This window comes from Cricetulus griseus, chromosome 7 (genome assembly GCF_003668045.3).
Source record: "Cricetulus griseus strain 17A/GY chromosome 7, alternate assembly CriGri-PICRH-1.0, whole genome shotgun sequence".
NCBI classification, from domain to species: Eukaryota; Metazoa; Chordata; class Mammalia; order Rodentia; family Cricetidae; genus Cricetulus; species Cricetulus griseus.
In genome coordinates, this window is record NC_048600.1 from 113,344,848 (window position 1) to 113,366,011 (window position 21,164).

The following is a 21,164-nucleotide window of genomic DNA, read 5'->3' on the forward strand; positions in this document are numbered from 1 at the left end:
GCGGCGTAGTGAGGACCACGGCGAAGGGAGACGCCGGGGTGCGGGAGCTGCGTCCCGCCCTCTCCCGCGAGAGGCTCCGGCGCGCCTTCGCCCGGCGCGGGTCTCACACGGCGGCACCACCGCCTCGGAGACGGAATCCCCGCCGCGCTCGCGGCGCAGTGGCTGCCGCCCGGCCGCGAACCAGCAGCTGAAGCAACGCGGCCGGGCCTACTCCGCCCTCCTCGCCGTGACGAATCGGCGCCCGGCTGGGACGGGACCCAAACTGGAAGAGTTCTGAGGAGAGTGTGGAGCCTGGAAAAAAAAATCCTCGGCTGCACTAAGCCTCGCCGAGTCCTCCCTGGAAGACCCGATCGCCTGAGGAGAGCCGGCCGCGGCCCGCGGAGAAATCCCGGAGCGTGTGGAAAGTGCGAGCGCGGAAGCTCCGGCGCGAGGGGCGGGGCGAGCGCGGGACAAAGGGAAGCGAAGCCGGAGCTGCGGGCGCCTTTTCGGCCCGCGGGTGAGTGTTTCCAAGTGGGCCCAGCCCGGTCGGGGAGGGTGGCGAGCGCCGGTGTGTCGGCTTGGCGGGACCCCGAGTTCCCGCGGGGTGCTGGGGATCGGGCTCAGCTCCGAGGCGGGAACTAGGGCCCGTGCGGCCTCTGTGAGGCCTAGCGGCGGCGGGGTCGCAAAGAAGCCCCGTCCGGGACAGCTGCTCCGAGGCGCCGCTTGTCCCTTTCCGCCGGACCCCCGACGCCGGCCGAGCCCCGATGCACACCCTCCTGCGGGGGGGTTGCCAGAAAAGCTCATCCTGGGCCACAAACTCCTTGGACCTCCGGAAGCCCTCCGGGCAAGGCCAGCGGGGTTCCTCACCCACCTGGAAGGAAGGTGGTTCCCCTTTTTGGTTCAGGCAGCGACCTGATGATTCCCGGGGTGGCCCGGAGTGAGGAGTGAACTCCGGGACGGTGTGGGTTGGGTTTAAATCCACCTCTGGCTTTAGACATTTTATCTTCATCGCCCTGAGACTGTTTCTTCATTTGTAAAATGGGGACAGCCGTATGTATCTGGTAGGGTGGTTGTGAGTAGTGAGCGAGACTGTGTCATAAGCCTACCTTGTAAGGTAATTAATTATTCAGCAAATACTGAGTTCCGTGCTAGGCACAAGGGTTAGATCCACTCTTAAGAGTTTATATTATCTTAGCCCAGGAGAGCAATCATTTGAACATATTCGCAGTGAAGTGTAAGGTAGCACGGACATTGTTACAGTTTCTGTCGGGGCTCCCCACTGCAAGGCCTACTAGGTGTTGATGGAAGGAAAAGAGAGGCCTGGGTTGAAAACCTAAGCTGCTTCCACATCAGAACTCTTACCCTGATGATTTGAGGCATTTTCTTAAATTGAAAAGTAGAAGAAGAAAAAAAAAAGTATTTTGTTTTACATAGTGTTGGATGAAAGTGCTCCAGAAGTCATAGTTTTTTCATCACCATTTGTGGTGTATGTAGAGTAAGGATCGAGCTCACATCTGTCCATGTTGTGAGCTGGTAACACTAGGACCAAATTTATGAAGAATTGGGCTAGGTTTGAGCAATACAGTAATAAATTAGACAATCCCTCCTCTCTTTCAAGACAAAACCTAGCCATATCCCTATCTGATACAGAGAAGATGCAATTATTCTGCCCAGATAATTTATCAGGAAAATACCTGGGATAATTTTTTAAATGGGCTGTAAAGGACCAATACGAGTCATCCAAGTAGACTAAAAATTTGCCCCAGTACTTACAAAACTATTTACCAATAAAAGACAATGTAAAGTTTGTTTTTATACCAGATTATCTTTCACACTACTTCCAGGAATAGGACATTGCTCTGCGTCAATAAACAGTGTCCCCTAAAAGAAGCAGAGCTGCTGATCAGGAATTTGTCAGTATCTGGTAGGCCTTGTTGGGGTCACCCTGATAATACATCACATTCTATTGTCATTATTTTTTTTTACCAGTCTAAGTAAACGTTTGCATGGCATCAGCAAAATGTTTTCCATATAAGACGTGGCTCAATATCATAAGCAAAAACCTAAAAATCCATCTCTAATATAACTCTAAATTTCCCAGTAACTTATTTTCATCATTTAATTCTGATCAATCAAATGACTACAAGAACTAGTTAAAAAATATGCAAAAGGCTTGATTACTAGTGATTAACAGTGAAGTAATTTTGCTCAGAAATACCAATCAAACTACCCTATTCTTTAGGAAAACATTCTCTTATGCTTGCTGAGTTTTGATTCTCTTTTTTTTTCTTTTTTTTCTTTTTTTTTATTTTAGTGTCTCAGATTCATTCTTAAGGAACTGAGAACTTAATCTTCCAAAATGTCAAGTAAGTTTCAATTTTTATATTTATCAATCTGTGTTAATACAAGACTAATGCCCTAGCGAATGGGAATTCCAAAATACTCTCATTTTTTTTTCTTCAAAACAGGACCATTGGTAGTTTTGTTGCATAGTATTATATCTCAGTTGTTTACAAGAAGTTATTTATTTTCTTTCAAACAGAAAGACCATCTTATGCCCCACCTCCCACCCCAGCTCCTGCAACAGTAAGTTTTAATTTTCTTGTTAATGTAATAGCCAAGTCTGGCCTTGATACAAAAACCCAGATGTCTTCCAGTGACAGTCACTCAGTCATCACAGCCACAAGATAGCAAATTCAGCTAAAAATCAGCACTTCCTACTAAATAAAATAATTCTTTTCGTCCTACTTTGAACCAAACCTAACATCTAAAAATACATATTATGAGCTTCCAACCTCCTGTGCTCTGTTTTTCCCTAATGGGAAATGAGTGAAACACTTCTTTCTAGTTTTTCCTGTTAAAAGAGTCTTTAAGTTGATTGAGTAAATGCTCATTCTGGCATTATTTATTCTTTTGTTGTTGTTGTTTTTAAACCTAACCTTCAACTGGTTACATTTTTCTCTCTAAGGGCTAGGGACATAGCTGAGTGTCAGAGCACTTGCCTAGCATGTGCAAGGCCCAGGTTGGAACCCCAACAACACAAATTTTTTAATTAAACTTTCTTGTCTATCTATAAAATTTTCACATTAATTAAAGTTTCTATTTCTGCAGATAACTACACTCATCATAAATCTTATTTTCAAGCTGTTCAAGTTAGGATTTCATTACCCGTGGGTCAGAACTTGCTACTGAATTTTGTTCTTTTCCATAAATTATAAAAATTGGCCCACTGATCTGTTTCCAAATGTCTAATGGTGGGAACTGTTTTCACCCAGCAAGCTCTAGCCTAGCTTGATCAGCATGTAAAATAATCGTCGAGGACACAATTCAGATTTAATAGCAACTGTACAGGCCCTTGTTGAAATGCTAAAAAACCACTTAAGATACCCTACAAAATCAGAATCAGGGTTATTTTTTATTTATTTTGTTTTGTTTTGAGACAGGGTCTCTATGTAGCCCAGGCTGGCCTCGAAATGGTGATCCTTCTGCCTCGGCCTCCCAAGTGCTGGGATTATCAGCATGCCCAGCCCAAAATTAGTTCTTTAATATCTGCTAGCTCTTCCTCCCATGCCCTCCTACCAACTAATTTCAGGCTAGTCTCCTTTTATTACTAATGAGTTCCTGTGTCATTTTGTTTTCTCCACTAGGTAATTAGTCTGATTTACTAACCTGTAGGTGAATGTTTTAGTTACATTTATCAGCAATTTGTTTTTCCTTAGATGCTCTTTTTAAAAAGCGTATCATACATTCTTACATTCACTTCATGTAATACACAGTCTGTAAAATTGCTTCCGGTAGACTGTAAAATCTTGTACTTCATTATTTTCTTAAAGAGTATTTCTTATTACCATCTCCATCACATACTCATGGTTGTGTACAGATTGAGTGATTGAGAGCCTCCCCTCAAAGATGTAACTAGGCCCCTCACCTTTAGAAATCATATAATTAGAAGATGATTGTTTCATTTTTTTAATTCCCCCATTTGCTTACATTATTGCTTCATATTGTAGTGTCTGAAGTATCATTTTTATATAAATACTGCCTCAAGTAGTGTATAATGAACAAATTTGCTATTATTGAGATAAAGACATTTTAAAAACCAGGATCCCCTTCTGAGTTTTCATACAAAGAAGGGGATTTTTTAATCCCTCATACCATAATTTCACATTTTCACTCAAAATTCAGAAACTAGGGATTATAACATTAGCAGAATGGTTACGAAATGAGTTAGTCTCTCTTTTTTTTATCCCATTGCTTTTACCACCATCACCACCACCCACCCCTTCCACGGCCACCACTCAAATGAACCACTCTGTGAAATATGCACTTCTTTTGTACCTCTACTATTTCATCTGTGTTTTGCTACTTAAATATGCCTAATTTGCGTCTTTTCTAACTGTGGGCTATAATTAATCACTTTGTTCTCCTCTAAAAAAGTGTCACATGTACTGCCTGCTTGAATGCCTTTGGATACTAAGGATATGTACAAGGGCATGTTTTAGGAAATGGCATTTATTTGTGACAACTGAAGTTTAGTGGGGATGTGTCAAGTGTACTTTTGTAAAATTCAGTAGAGCTATGTTAATTGCATGTAAAAATGACATTGCTATCACTTGTTATGATTGAGTTTTACTAAGTAAACTATACACTTTGGTCTCTTTACTACATTCTTTTTATGCATTATGCCTTGATTTTATGAACATTGGATGTCATTGTATTAACCACAAGGCCACAATTACATAAGAACCCATTTGTGATTATATGAACACATAATTCACAAAAATCAAGAATTTTGTCGCTGCAGCCTGCAGTTGTATTTGGAAAGGCCGAGAGCCTTCAGGAAATCAGATGAGAAAGAAGTTCAACTTTGTCAACTAAAAAAAAGTAGTTCCCACTAAAATTAAATGCATAAACTGTTCATGATTACCTATGGAAGATGGACCAAAGAAGAGATGGAAGAGAAAGCCTATGAAAGAATGACTGGGTTAAAGATCAGATAGTACCCAGTATGAATTCTTTGCATTTCTTACAAGTCCTTGTTTTGAAACCATGCATGTGACATCCATTGAATCCAGCATATGTCCTTTTCTATTGACAATTCCTGGCTTCCTGATTTGAGTCTCTTCTCATTTGTCACATATAAAATTATTTAAAGCTGTCTTTGAAAGCAGATCCATTTCTTGTTTTTGTTTTTAGTAAATAAGTGCATTGGTGGCATCTACATAACTGTCCAATAAACCATGTTTCGTTTGCATGTAGTGTTTTCAGACTTACAGTTTACCATACTTGAAGCTTTCCCATCCCAGACAAATTGTTATCTCATACTGTCGACCATGAAATAGTTAGAGGTTTGAAACTGCAGTGTGATGCTTTCCTCAGACACAAAACACAACACTCTCAGTCTCACAAGCATCCCTAACCCTAACCCACCAAGGAAAGAAGGGAAAGAGAAGAATCACGAACTCATACACACATGCATGCACATACACACTTGCAGGCTGGTTTCTCAATTAAAAAAAATTCTTAATTTCCTCAAAAACAACAAAAAACAATTACAACACATCATTGCTTGTTTAAATTCAGGTTGCTTTTGCATGCCATATGCAGATCATTTTTCATTTCTGTGTTTTCTCGTTTGAGCTCATTTCTCATTCGTGTTTTTGTCTCATTTGTTTCCATCAGCAAATGCCCAGCACACCAGGGTTTGTGGGATACAATCCATACAGTCATCTCGCCTACAACAACTACAGGCTGGGAGGGAACCCGGGCACCAACAGCCGGGTCACGGTAGGAGAATCAACTATTACAGCCTCCGGCAAACAACTGGAATTGACCAGAAATGCCTCCAGAGTTAGGTCCTTTTGAATCAGAAGCACAGCCATTTAAAAAAATTTAAACTGACTTTTCAACTGTTTTGTACAGTCTTACACTGAAAAAAAAATCCATTCTGTTGGGTGATCAGTAGGGATTAAGCCTTGAACACTTAATGCTCATACTATATCTGTGAACAAATCTGGAATTCTTTTGGTTAAAATATTTTATGTCATAAAGAGTATTTTTCATTGTTTAAGGTAATTGGCGTTACTCTCAAGGATGTAGTTTCTTAAGGAATGCTGGGACTCTAGACCTGACTTCATCTGGACTAGAAAGCTTTGGGCAGACCTGCCCATCCAAACTTCTACACTCGGTTATTTGTCTTTTGGATTTAGTAATTGGCCTATCTGAGGCTCATTTCTTTCCAGTTTAATATAGAAAAAAGATCTTACTGTCACCTCAAGGAATTTCGGAGTGAAACTTGAATGGAATTAATTCTAGGTGTTAAATAAGTACAGCTAGAATTGTTGTGAGGAAGATGATTCCTAAAATCTTGGATGTTTCATTTAAGTGATTCAACTAAGATAATCAAAACTGGGTGATAGACTTCAAAGCTTTTATTTTTAAATTATTTCAAACTCCAAGGAAACTAAGGTAATAAATCCAAAAGTCAAATAACCTCCATTAGAGTGTGGTGTTGGTGAGAATATATACAACACAGAATGGCTGTAAACTTTTTAGTGTCTGGTTTTCATTTGCTGTGTTCATAAAAAAGAAATGTAACTCAAAAAAAAAAAAAAAAAAAAAAACCCTCTCACCCTGTAGTAACGCTATAGCTGAAAACTCGTCACTATCAAACCATGTGTCTATCTTGATAAGCACATTGCTTAGCTTGATAGGTTTTGTTTGTCAAATTTTTCCATTGTTTCTGCATAATCTGTACTTCATAAGCATATCAAGTTCTATGTGCCATATGTATTTCACAGTATCTGAAAAGGATTCTGACAAAATATGTTCATGTGTGCATTGTGCAGTGCTCACAGTTTCTGTGTGCAGCAAACAGCACATGTTTCTCCCTAGCCTAAACGTGTTGTTTCACAAGTGTAATTAATGAGTGGCAAGGCTAGCAGATGAAAAAGAACATTATAATTCACACAGTAAGCAGAGTTAGTTTTGGGTCTTTGTGTTCATGCAGAAATTTATTTATAGGTAGTAAGTAAGAATGATGATTCTGAATAGCTCCATACAGTAAGCTCTTGGTGGCCATGCTAATGGAACAGGAGTAGTCACTGATCCTAGAACAGCTTGGTTTTGGGTTTGTATAAACAGCCAGTTCTTAATTTGTGTATAGCTGTGAGGCTTCTCTGTTGGTACAAAGTAAGGTCATTCAGTAGAAACCTTACTAGAAAAAGGAGAGTGCACTCCTTTCTGGGTCTAGGCTGGTCATGTGTCATGTTCCCTTCTGGGGAACAGAAGAACCCAGAATGCAGAGTGAGCTCTCTAGTCTACAGTGTAGGGAGTGGGCTCTAGTCTACAGTGTAGGGAGTGGGCTCTAGTCTACAGTGTAGGGGAGAGGGCTCTAGTCTACAGTGTAGGGGAGAGGGCTCTAGTCTACAGTGTAGGGAGTGGGCTCTAGTCTACAGTGTAGGGAGTGGGCTCTAGTCTACAGTGTAGGGGAGAGGGCTCTAGTCTACAGTGTAGGGAGAGGGCTCTAGCCTTCAGTGTAGGGAGTGGGCTCTAGTCTACAGTGTAGGGAGTGGGCTCTAGTCTACAGTGTAGGGGAGAGGGCTCTAGTCTACAGTGTAGGGAGTGGGCTCTAGTCTACAGTGTAGGGAGTGGGCTCTAGTCTACAGTGTAGGGAGTGGGCTCTAGTCTACAGTGTAGGGAGAGGGCTCTAGTCTACAGTGTAGGGAGTGGGCTCTAGTCTACAGTGTAGGGAGTGGGCTCTAGTCTACAGTGTAGGGAGTGGGCTCTAGTCTACAGTGTAGGGAGTGGGCTCTAGTCTTCAGTGTAGGGAGTGGGCTCTAGCTCTAGTCTACAGTGTAGGGAGAGGGCTCTAGTCTACAGTGTAGGGAGTGGGCTCTAGTCTACAGTGTAGGGAGTGGGCTCTAGTCTACAGTGTAGGGAGTGGGCTCTAGTCTACAGTGTAGGGGAGTGGGCTCTAGTCTACAGTGTAGGGAGAGGGCTCTAGTCTTCAGTGTAGGGGAGTGGGCTCTAGTCTTCAGTGTAGGGGAGTGGGCTCTAGTCTTCAGTGTAGGGAGTGGGCTCTAGTCTACAGTGCAGGGAGTGGGCTCTAGTCTACAGTGTAGGGAGTGGGCTCTAGTCTACAGTGTAGGGAGTGGGCTCTAGCCTTCAGTGTAGGGAGTGGGCTCTAGTCTACAGTGTAGGGAGTGGGCTCTAGCCTTCAGTGTAGGGAGTGGGCTCTAGCCTTCAGTAGGGGGGTAGGTAGGTTAGGAGTGAGAAGGTTGGTGTTTGCTTTCTTTGTAGTTGTTTCCTCTGTTTTATTGTCCTTTTGTCCTATTGCCACCAGACTGATGTGATCAAATTGCTAGAAACCTAGGGGCTTGCATTCTCTCATATCCCTGACTTACTGTTTTGGGACTCAGTTGCTCATAAAAAGTGTTTGTAGAGAATGACCCCAATGATGCACTACTTTGTTGAGTAAATTGTTGTGTATAAATAGCCATAGTGATTGGCTGGAATGATTCTGTGAACCCCAAGCAAGAGCTTTGTTACATGTGGTTTATTTTCAGATAATAAAGCATTTAGGTACCAGATTGAGACCTTTGGGGGGCTTAGGATAGCTTTGAGTGTAGCCCACACCTGATCACTGTGTTCAGATGATAGTTCACATTCTTCATTATACAGGTTCAGAAACAGATTGAGACAAAGTGTTAAAAGCAGCCTACTTCTTGCTGGTAGAAATCCTATTTCCAGAAGAAAAGCCTTAATAAGACCTTACCAGAGAAACAGCTAAGAATTGAGAAACAACAAAAAATTCTCTTGTGCTATCCAAGATGACTCGATTACAAAATCATGCACTTCATCCACAGATTGACCAAGACCTAACTCTTAGATAAGAACAGTTTTAACAAGCATATAAGTATTTGCTTCCCCACCTCCAATTCATTGCAAATGGGAAGAGAGAAATTGTAAAGATGGGGAATTGGTGCTACAGGTGGAATTCCTGATAGCAACAAGGAAAGGTCCTCATCGAAAAAGCAAAGTTGGACTCTCCAAAATTGTGCTCCTGGACCACAAAGAGCCGATTGCATTTTTTCATTCTGGATCACAGCGCAGCACACAGTGGTTGTTTCTAGGTGACTCCAAACAAGAAAGGGTGGGATAGTGTGCTCAGGGCAGAGTAGACTAATGTCTGGGACATTTAGAAAGGTGTCTGAGATGTTAAGCAATTTGGTGATGTGTGATGATCCCAAACCTTCTGGAATTTCACTTTATTATTCTTAAGAATGGGAGAAGTGTTGTTTTGTGTTGTTGTTTTGTTTTGTTTTGTTTTTTATTTGTAATTTTATTCGGGTACCTTTCTTTGGGAAAGGAGGTGAATTAGCAAATCTGTTAATATTCTAAAATGTGATTCTTTGGAAGACATGAGCAAATATAACTAAACATTTTTAACTGTTTTAATTCATACCTAAAGTTTGAAAAGTAAACATTTTAGAATTTTTACCTGTTAACAATATTTTGGTACCTTCAAAAATGGACACAACTTTATCCTTTTTATTTTTCTTTGTAACCCACTTTGTGTTCCGAAAGTTTGTTTGGGGTCTGGGTTTAAAATGTTTTCTAATCACATTCTCTGTTGAGAAGCAGACTTCCCATGCATAAGGTTAGCCATGTAGGACTCTGACTTCTTAGGGCTCCTGGGAACCGTGAGGCCCCACTTCCTTGATTGGCTCGTCTAACCACTGTGATAGTGTCTGCCCTCATGTCCCTCTTCATTCCACCGCCCACTGCTGTCTAAGACCAGATCTGTCTGTGGGTCAGAGCAGCAAGGACTTGCCAGTGTGTGTGTTGATAATTGGAATGAAGCAAGCCGTCCTCTCCCCATTCTGGCAGAGAGTCAGTATCTCTCTCTCTCTCTCTCTCTCTCTCTCTCTCTCTCTCTCTCTCTCTCTCTCTCTCTCTCACACACACACACACACACACACACACACACACAATGTTGGAGCCATGTGTGATAGACCATATTACTTCTTACTCTGGCTCCCTCATCAAGTTCGGAACTTGGAGTGGCAGCTCTAAATGGGGCATCTGCTGGGAGTCGCCTGGTGTCTCCTTGCCTGTAGCACCTCACATAGACAGAACCAATCACTTAACACTCTGGTTGCTTCTTCCTTTACTTTTTCTCTCACCAACTTCCTTACTGCCCTTTTGAAAATATTTTATTCCTTTTTCTTATATTTTCCTTTTTCTGTGTCTTGTCTTTCCTTGGCCTCGTTTCTATTCCGCAAAAGCAATGTTGTGGAATGGGCCTCAAAAGGCCCAGCCAGGGTCTGCCAGTGCTCAGCGCCTAACAGGCTTCTTTATTTCTATGTGGCAGTCTGGTGAGGACAAGAACAGTAGGACTTCAGTTTGCACATCTTGAGCCACTGTAAGAAAACCACTGTCCCAAGACTACAAAGATAGAAAACTACGAGATAATGTAAAACCTTAAGAGAAATAAGTCTATTTCTAAAGGACGTATTTTCTTTTCTTTTTAAATATATTTGCTAGATTTCTAGTTACCTCCTGTTTCTTATTGGTCATTTTTTTTTTAACCTGGGAGGTGGTCTTTGTGTTGTTTGGATGGGGTACATTCCTGACGTGATAACAAGATCCCCTGTAGGCAGTGTGTGTGTGGTAAGTGCTAAGTGCTCAGAGTCTATTGAATGCTGACTGTATGTGTAATAGTAACTGAGCAATAAAAGGACACCAGGTAATGTCCTAAATGTGAGGCATTTGGCATATAACCCCATTTTCAGGGTATGGTTATGTATAATATTTTATTCTTGCAGCCAGGTTGTCAAACAGTGGAAATAAGCTGCTAAGTAAAACATTAAATATTTTATGTTTAAAATCATTTTCTTTTGATATAAACATTTCTGAATTTGCAGTGATATCTATTTTCTTTGGAGAAAATATAAGAATCTTGTATCCATGGACGAGTAGAAGAAAGGCGCATTAGAATTTTTAAGGAACTTTCTTTTCAGGTGTTAGTGAACTCCTTGCAATTGAATAATGAATGTATTTTAACTCTTTTACAGGCATCCTCTGGTATTACGATTCCAAAGCCTCCAAAGCCACCAGATAAGCCGCTGATGCCCTACATGAGGTATAGCAGAAAGGTGTGTACCAGGGACCAGGACCTGGCGAGGACCCCAGCCCTGCTGACTGGCCTTCCGTGCCATTTCAGACTGGCTTGGTGTCTTCCTTATACATATTTGGGGAAAGGATTAAAAACTTATAATTTTTTTAAGTGGTTCATTCTGATTTCAGAATTCCAGAACTTGGATCCAAGAGGAGCATGGTTAAATAAAATGCTAAAATGTATTAATCAGATTAGTCTGGAGCCATGAAAGTAATGTTAGTATCTTTTGGAGAATATTGGAAAACATGAGGAAAATGTTAAATAGAAAAGCAAATATAAGACTGTATATGATATCTTTATTAAAAATAATAATGTCTGGGATGTAGTTCAATAGCAAAACATTTGCCTACATGTAAGAGCTCTTAGGATCAATTCTAAGAGCATAAAATGAATAAGTATGATCAAATATTATTTGATCATAATTATTACATATATGTTTGATAGTATGATACCATTGTATTATACAAATTAACTACTTGTAAATTTGCATGAACTGTTAGAGATATAGTCTTAATTATTCGGTCAGTTTGCTGTAAGTGTATACTGTGATTACTGATGTTCTTAAATTATCAGTTTGAAGTATTTATGAGTAAAATGACATGGTGTATGAGATCCAGCAGGGTAAAGATGAAGTGAGATAAGCCAGCTCTTGGCAGTTTTAAAGCAGACTGATTGGTACATACTAGTTTGATACTCTGATTTTGTTTGTGTTTAAAGGTTTTCATGGTAGAGTATTTTTAAATGATTATATACTGAGGCATTAATACTGAGTTTTCAACTGTTAACTTTTAAGGTCTGGGACCAAGTAAAGGCTTCCAACCCTGACCTAAAGTTGTGGGAAATTGGCAAGATTATTGGTGGCATGTGGCGAGATCTCACTGATGAAGAGAAACAAGAATATTTAAACGAATACGAAGCAGAAAAGGTATGGGGGGTAAAAATAAAATATTCTATTATTTACGAAAGAAACATAAGGCTGAGGCAGCACTGAAGTTCTGTCCACCAAGTTCCACTCACCTGACATCTGAACCTCGTGTTCTCTGTTCAGAGAGATGATTGTCCCGACACCATGCTTGGCCTCATGCGCCTGACATTCAGATAGTGGATGCAGGCACACAAGGTAGCCTGTAGGATTGGAATTATAAAGCCAACACCCCTTTCCATTTCAGATAGAGTACAATGAATCTATGAAGGCCTATCATAATTCCCCTGCATACCTTGCATACATTAATGCAAAAAGTCGTGCAGAAGCTGCATTAGAGGAAGAAAGTCGACAGAGACAGTCTCGCATGGAGAAAGGAGAGCCTTATATGAGCATTCAGCCTGCTGAAGATCCAGACGGTAAGGGGGGGTGGGCTTTCCTATGTGCATTCTCTCTGAATTAAAATAGAAGATAAATCTTAACTCAAGGCTTTTATTTTAAATGAAAAAGTGTAATTTTAAATTATTTCAATAATAGGATTTTTTTGTGTATGACTTTCTCATGAGAAAAATACTCTTTAAAAGTATGTTAAAATGATTAAGGAAAAAAAGCTGTATTTATTACTTTACAAAGTCTTTGTACTCAGAACATAGGATTTGTTTGTTTTTCAAGACAGGGTCTCACTGTGTTATCCAGATTTGCCTTGAACTGATTCTCCAGCCTCAGCCTCCAAATCCTAGATTATAGGCTTCTGCTGACACACCCTAAGCAACATTATAGTCTTTTTGTTTGTTTGTTTGTTTTATGTGTGTAGCAAGCCTATAGGTTTGTGTGTGTGAGTGCAGCACCTGAGGAGGCCAGAGAGGGTGTCAAATCCTCTGGAGCTGCCCAACAAGCATTCTAGGAATTGAACTGTGGTCCTTTAGAAGAGTTCTACATGCTCTTATCTGCCACATCCATTCTTACAGATTACCTAAATTTTCTCTTAAGTGCAAAAATTAATGAGTGTATGGAAGCATTATAAAAGCTTAATTAAAAATCCAATATGAATTTGAGAATACCACACATGAGATCACTCATGAATGCCTGTCATATATTACACGTCGTCAGGGTATCAGACATTACACATATATTACTCACAGATGGACGGGCTTCCTAATTAGCATTCCATGTGCAGATTACTCTCCTGACCTCCCAGGCAGGCAGTCTACAGTCTCAAGGACACCCCCACCCCCACCCCTACCCCCGAGATAGCCACCTCCCTTTAGGATCATGCTCATCCATGTACTTATCCTGCTGTGTGAAGGTTTACCTGTCTCTGTGTCCTACTGAATGCTGGACAGGATTGGAAGCAGCAACTACCAGCCACAAAAACACCAAGATCATAATTTAAGATCCCACTTTAAACACACCAGAGGGAGTTCTTCAGAACTTTAAAAAGATTTAAAGAGTGGAGGAGGTTATAATGGCACCAAGACAGGAGTAAATTCAGCTAAGTAAGAGGAAGAATCGGAAGTGAGCTTTGAAAGGATTCATTGGAGTTACTGGCAAAAGTTCTCATAAATGCAGTAGAATGTAATAAAATGTAGACTAGAAACAGGAATTGAGTGTTAAGCATTCACATTGCTAAAGATATATGCAGACTTTAATTACCCAGATGAAATAGTTGATGCAAGAAAGACATGACTAAAACTATAGAGGAGCAAGTCTGCAAATAACTGGGAGAATGGAGATCTATGTGGTAGAAACAAAGGTTGGCAACATAGAAGCCATATGTAGAAAATAAAATATTTCCTAAGCAAAATGTAACAGTCAAAACTAAGTTTGAAAGGCTCTTACATGAGCAGTAACATGGAATATAATAATTAAGCTGTATTGATATAATATGACCTTCTAGGACAGTGGTTCTCAACCTTTCTAACATTTTGACCCTTTAGTAAAGTTTATGTGGTAACCCCAACCGTAAAATGATTTCATTGCTACTTCATAACTGTAATTTTGAATTACAGTTATTTTGTTATTGTTATTCATAATTGTTATGAATTGTAATATAAATATCTGATATGCAGGACATCTGACATGTGACCCTGTGAAAGGGTCCTTTGACGCGCACGCATGCGCGCGTGCGCGCGCGCACACACACACACACACACACACACACACACACACACACCCACCCACCCCAGGGAGTCAAGACCCATAGGTTGAGAACCACTGTTCTAGGACTTGAAAAGTAGAAATGTAAAGAAAACCGAAAGATAGGAGCCACTCATCAAGAGATGAGGACAGCATCTGCTAACTTCTTAGAGAACTATCAGAAGGCCCACAAGGCAGAGCTTGATTCACCAAGACGGTAAAGGTCTTCAGAGACCATTATGTTCAACGTGCAGGCCTTTGTGTAACTGGGTTCCTTAAGCGTGACACCTAGACCTCTGTGAGACACTAAGAGGATTGGGTGGTTCCGTGACAACCTTTATTTCTATCTATATTGGATGGAAAACTTGCTTTGTTTAGTGAGTTAATGTAAAGAAAAATATTAAGTAGCTATTAGTACAGATGGCTACCAGGTATTGAAGGTGATAAAGCAGATAAAGGAAACACTTGTGTTACTAGAAATACGCATACATGCTGGGTATGGTAGTACACACTTGCCATCCCAGCACTTTAGAAACTAAGGCAGGGAGGCTGATGAGTGTTCAAAGCCAGCCTGGGCTACACAGTAAATTTTGTGTCAGAAAAAAAAAAGAAAAAAAAAAAAATCACACCCTGGGCTCAAGAGATGGTCCAGTAGGCTGAAACAGGCATGCATGCATCACACACCAAAATAACACAAATGTCTACTCTGTGCCTAGTAACAGCCATGTGCATGTTTATAAATTTAGACTCAAGTATCTCTGAGTGTGTAGTGTGTGTCCGTGTGTGTGTCGATGTTGGGTCTCTTCCTCAGTCTCCACCTTTTTGTGGGCATATGTGGGAGTCAGTTTGCTTCCTCAGTTTCTTTTCTGCCTTACTTTGAGATAGAGTTTCTCTGAACTTAGAACTTGCTGTTTTAGCTAGAGCCTTCTGAAATCTGCCACAACCAGCATTTCCTTAATGCTGGCTGGGATCCAGATTTAGATCCTCGTGCTTGCCTGGCAAACCCTTTATCAAGTGAACCCTCTCCTAGCCTTGAAATCAAGTTGTTGTTTTTTCTATAACATTAGTTTGGGTCTTTACCATTTTTAATGTAATAAACCATAAGTACTGCCTGGAAAACAAAATATTGCTAGAGAAGATGGTGATAAGCTAATTTTTCAGGTGGATATTTTCATTAATTTTAACAGCTGTGATAAAGATACCACCTATTTACAGTTCAGCATTTATCAGATGTCTGCGGTCATTACTGGAGAGTGGAATATTTGGCAGAATTTCAAGTGCTGTCATCACATGCAGGCTTCACATGGATCCCAGGGCTAAAAGAGATATGGACATATGTTGTTTGTGTTCTAACCAAACCTCAGACTCAAATCATCCCTTAGTACAGTGGTTCTCAATCTTCCTAATGCTGCAACCCTTTGTTAATACACTTCCTCATTTTGTGACCTCCAACATAAAATTATTTTGTTGCTACTTCATAACTAATTGTGCTACTGTTACAAATCACAGTGCAGACATCTGATATGCAACCTGTGAGAAGGTCGTTCAGGTGCCCAACCCGGGGTTGTGACCCATGGGTTGTGAATCCTGCCTTACTAACTTTATGGAGACAACATTTCAGCTGGCTGAGTCTTCTGTCTCTGTGTGGTTCTAACTGTGGACCTGCCCTACTCCCCTGATACTGAGCAAGTCCACTTGCTAGGACATTGAAGACCACACTTGATAACTGCTTCTTAACATGGTTGTGGTTACTGGCTACCTAATTTCTAGAATATTTCCTTCATCCAGATTATGATGATGGCTTTTCGATGAAGCATACAGCCACCGCCCGTTTCCAGAGAAACCACCGCCTCATCAGTGAGATCCTCAGTGAGAGTGTGGTGCCTGATGTGCGGTCGGTTGTCACAACAGCTAGAATGCAGGTCCTCAAGAGACAGGTCCAGTCTTTAATGGTTCATCAGGTAAGGGCAGAAGAGCTTTTGTTATAATAAAAGGAAGCTGTGCCACACATCCCAGGTGACATGGCTCTGACACAGTGTGTAAGTAAACCTGTGAAGTCGTGTCATCCGTGCCTGACTTGAGAAAGAAGCTTAAGGGAGAGGGCCATTCCAGATGTTTAGTAAGTTTGTCATTGAAAATTGTAAATATAACATTGTAGTGACAAGTATATCTTTTAAAAGATGGGTGCAAACTAAAGAATTTGGGGGCACCCCATCAGCCTTTGCTCTATTACTATAAAATGATTTTCCCAAAGAATTTACTCATTAACATAGTGTTAATGGTAGTCTTTCCCTGTGTTACATTTTTAAAATAATAGCTAGATTTTATACTAGATGATTTTTTTTTTTAATGCAAAATTAGTGGGCTAGAGAGATGGCTTAGTGGTTAAGGGTATATACTGCTCTTCAGAGAACCTGAGTTCAGTTCCCAGAACCTGTGTGAGGTGACTCACAACCACCTGTAACTCCAGCTCCTGGGAACCCAACACCCTCTTGTGGTCTCCCTGGGCACCTACTCTTGTGTATATACCACATACACATAATTAAAAATACAAAAGTGTACTTTAAAGCATAAGCTAATTTTAAAATGACATTCTCTGTGTGCTTTACATCTGCCTTAGAGAAAACGTATAATGGTTCATAATCTGGTCTGATACCTTGCAGCGAAAACTAGAAGCTGAACTCCTTCAGATAGAGGAGCGACACCAGGAAAAGAAGAGGAAATTCCTGGAAAGCACGGATTCCTTTAATAATGAGCTTAAAAGGGTACCTATTCCATTCACTGACTGCCTTTATCATGTGCCTGTTACGTCACAATGTAACTTGTACTGTCTTTATAAAAGTGTTCCCATTTTCTGGAAAAATTACAATAAATTTGAGGTATCGTGTAGTATACATTTAAGGAGTAGGCCCACAGACAATAGAGCCCGCTAATGCTTTTGTTTAAAATCTTTACATCGTGAATTATTTTCACTTTATTGTAATTTATTCATAGATGTTTTCATTAGAACTGTAGTTCAGTTAGGGGTGGTGCTATGTACCTTTGATCCCAGGTAGAGGTAAGAGAATCTCAGTGAGTTCAGGGCCAGCCTGGTCTACTTAGAGAGACCCTGTCTCAAAAAAAAAAAAAAAAAAACTTAAAAAATGAATTAATGAATTGAGTAATGGAGTGTTTGGTAGATGAAGGGTGAGTGAAACATCCTAAGGCCAGCCCAGTCCTAGGCAGTGCTCCCAGCAGCCCCTGCGCTTCAATGTCTGGTGTGCTACTAGAGCAGCTTTTTTGTCCTGTGCAGTTTGAGGACAAAACACTGCTTTGTTTTTCTCCCTCATGTAAATACCATTATTGAGCCAAGGAACAACTTACCTGATTCCAAGGTTCAAAGAAGAAAGTATTGCTGAGAGTTCTCTGCTTTGTTTTTGACTAGTTATGCACTCTGAAGGTGGAAGTAGACATGGAGAAAATTGCAGCTGAAATTGCACAGGCTGAGGAACAGGCCCGCAAAAGGCAAGAGGAGAGGGAGAAGGAGGCAGCAGAGCAAGCTGAACGCAGTCAGGGCAGCATCGCCCCTGAGGAAGAGCAAGTGGCAAACAAAGCCGAGGAGAAGAAGGATGAGGAGAGCATCCCTATGGAGACAGGTAAGCAGCTCCTTGGTACCCAGGACATGTGAGGCCCCTTGACAGCTGGCTTCTGGCCTTCCTTTCTGGATGCTTTGCAGCAGTCATGCCTTTTAGTTAATCTCTGTGCTTTTCCAGTCTCACTCTCCAAAGTAGACACACTGCAGCTGTTGCTGGCACTGCAGGGCACGTGGTGACTCAGTCTTGCTGTCTGAGCTCTTGGTTGTACCCAGGTGGGCACATGTGGCTCTGGAGACAGACAGAAAGGGGCCTCCTCCATTTCCCCATTGCTGGCACTGTGACTTTACTGAGCTTTGTAGTCCATTTCTTATTTGAACAAGCACCTGCCTCTGAGTGCATTCTGGTACTAGATTTAACATAGGCTATAATATTTGAACCTTTATGGTGACTAAGATGTGATCCTAGTCCCCAAGAATTGTCGTTGGTGTCCTAGGATGGCACGGGGCAAAGTAAAAACTGTAAACCAGACCTCCATTTTTCTATAAGTAAAGTTTTGATGGAAGATCACCACACTCATTTGTGGCTGCTTTGAGGGTGGGTGGGTGGGTGGGTGGGTGGGTGTGGGTGGGTGGGTGGGTGGGTGGGTGGGTGGGTGTGTGTGTGTGTGTGTGTGTGTGTGTGTGTGTGTGTGTGTGTGTGTGTGTTTTCAGGACTTAAAAGACTTCCTGGCCCACAAAGCCTAAAATGATGATTATCTGGGCCTTACACAGATAGCTGACCTTACCCGAGAGCAATTTGCTTTTTGATGTTCTGATTTTCCTAAATAAAAGCATTCTTCAGGGTTTTGTTTTGGGGGGGTTTTTTGTTTGTTTTTGAAGTTAAATTTACATTTTTTATAATGATAAATGAACTAATGAACTTGGTTATTCTTGGAGTTTTGAGATCAACTTACCTTCTGGCAACTATTGGCCCTGCCTGGTAGGTAGACAGTAAGCCAGGGGTAGTTAGGGGATACCAGCAGAGTCTACAGGAAACAGAAGGGACATGGGCATACTTTGTACTCAAACAGCAACTGCCTGTACAATGTTTAATGGAACATCAGTACCTCTAGCAGGCGGTTATGAAGTATTTAACTCAGCAGATTATCTTTTCAGACAAGTCTGGTTTTAATCTTCGTTTTCTGGGCCTCTTTCTGTTTTTGTGAACCTGTTTTTTACCATGAATTTGGGGCTGGAGCACATTTTTGTGGTTACAACAGATGCTTGACTATCAGAGTATGCTTCTTTGCTCATCTTGCAACAAGACCGTGTGTGGAGTCCTGAGTCTGTTTTGCCCTTGAATGAGGTCTGTCATCCTCTGACAGCAGAGCTTGTTTACTCAGGTTCTGTCTTCTAACTTTTTTTTTATTAGTTCAAGTTGGGAACAAGCTTGATTCACATGTAAATCTCTTCTCTCTCTCCCTCCCCTCATCCCCATCCCTCCTTCCCCACCCCCGACCTACCCCCAACCCTATCTACCCTCCATTCCCCAGGCAGGGAAGTGCCCTCAACAGGGGCTCTGCAAAGTCCACCACTGTCTTCTAACTTGGGGGGGGGGGAGTAGGGGGACTAAAGAAAAAAATCTGAGTTGTCAAAAGCCTTGTGCTTTTAATTTCCTAAAGGAAATGACCCAGCAGGACTTGCAGCAGAGCATGGCATCTTCATTCTGTGCCTTCATTTTGTGAGTTTCAGGCAGGATCATCGTATACTATATTGCCCAGGCTGGCCTCAAACTCCTGAACATGAAGGTTCTTAACCTTGGCCTCTGAGTAGCTGAAATGTCGTGTGCCACTGTCTCTGGCTTAATTTTAATGTTGCATTTAACCCATTGTGTCCAAAATATTGAAATGTTACCAACACCTTTAAATTATTAACATTCCTGGCTAAAGAGCACTCAGTGGATGGGACCAGAGCCCATGTGTAAACAGCAGGCATGCCGGTATATACTTATAATTTCAGCACCGTGGAGACTGAGGCAGGCAGATCCCTAGGGCTCACCCTAGCCAGCCCAGCCTACTTGGTGGCTTCCAGACCAGCAAGAGATCCTGTGTCCAAAAGGTGGACAGATCTTTTTCTGTTTGTTTTTGTTTTTCAAGACAGGGTTTCTCTGTGTAACTTTGGAGCCTGTCCTGGAACTTGTTCAGTCTTCTCTAAGCTCCACATGGTGTGTATGCGCGCACACAGACACACACACAGGACTGTCTTACATTCTTTTGTCATAGCAAGTCTTTGCAATCCAGTGTGTATTTCGTACACTTCACAATTTCAAAAGCTTGGTTCTCATAAGTGTTTGGCTTGTATTTAAATGTCATAAACCTATAGGTAAAAAATGTACATTCTTGCACCCTAAGTTGTCTCAAATATGCTTAAAAATACCTGGGTCATACTGGTCCATTTCAGGTGCTTCTCCATGTGTGGCTAGTGGCTATCTTACTGGACAGAACATCTTATGCCATCAGCATAGTTAGAGTCAATGTTTGTCTTGGAACTGACAGTGGCAAATGTGTGATTACAGAGGAGACACACCTGGAAGAAACCACAGAGAGCCAACAGAATGGTGAAGAAGGCACTTCGACTCCTGAGGACAAGGAGAGTGGGCAGGAGGGGGTTGACAGCATGGAGGTAGAAGGGACCAGTGATAGTAATACTGGCTCAGAGAGCAACAGCGCAACAGTAGAGGAGCCACCCACAGACCCCATGCCCGAAGATGAGAAGAAGGAATAAATGTTGCCTTGTTTTATTTGTCCTAAAACTTTTTTAAATGAAAAAAAAAATGTTTTTTTGGTTTTAATGGTGTTATGTGGTCTGTGTATTAATTATTTCCTTTTCCATTGATACCACCAAAGTCTTTCCAACTATCAACATCATAGCCTCATGTCAGGCACGTACGTACCTTTCTTGGCTTCTTGGAAATGGCCCTTTCCTTTGGTACTGATGGTAGCTCTCAACTTCCATAGCCTCAGCTGAAATAATCCAGAATTACCTTTGATGCTGCAGAATCTACTCTTAGAAATGCCTTTCTTCATCTCACTTGGGTGCCCACCAGAGCCATAGCTTTAACCCTTCTTTCCCAGCCCCCCACGTCCATCTGTGCACTTGTACAGAGAGAGGCCCTCTTGAGAGCATCATGTGAGCATATTTGCTCACTTACCCTTTTTATTCTAATGTCGGACACCAGGAGTTCTGCAGGGTAGAATGTAGCCTGAAACTAACTACACATAGATCTGACTGCTGCAGAAATATCTCCATGGTAGAGTAGTTGCTGGAGTGCTCATTAAAGTGAGCACAACACGTGTAGTGCTTTTCATTTTAGTTACTATGGGATGTGTTCT

At 41.5% G+C, this 21,164-nt stretch overlaps 1 protein-coding gene across 2 annotated transcripts; it reads left to right on the forward strand.

Annotated features, from left to right (window-relative positions):
• Positions 1-357: 357 nt before the first annotated feature.
• Positions 358-20,628, forward strand: LOC100766868 (SWI/SNF-related matrix-associated actin-dependent regulator of chromatin subfamily E member 1). Of its 2 annotated transcripts, none has more exons than XM_027428208.2 (11): positions 358-496; positions 2,294-2,345; positions 2,522-2,565; positions 5,662-5,766; positions 11,058-11,138; positions 11,955-12,086; positions 12,331-12,502; positions 16,008-16,180; positions 16,883-16,984; positions 17,644-17,854; positions 20,348-20,628. In XM_027428208.2, exons 2-11 carry the CDS (start codon positions 2,339-2,341, stop codon positions 20,554-20,556), a joined length of 1,236 nt encoding a protein of 411 aa, XP_027284009.1. In that variant the 5' UTR covers positions 358-496; positions 2,294-2,338; the 3' UTR covers positions 20,557-20,628. The 2 variants fall into 2 exon arrangements, with proteins under 2 accessions (XP_027284009.1, XP_027284010.1); XM_027428209.2 differs by having other exon boundaries at positions 20,233-20,361.
• The last annotated feature ends 536 nt before the right edge of the window (positions 20,629-21,164 follow it).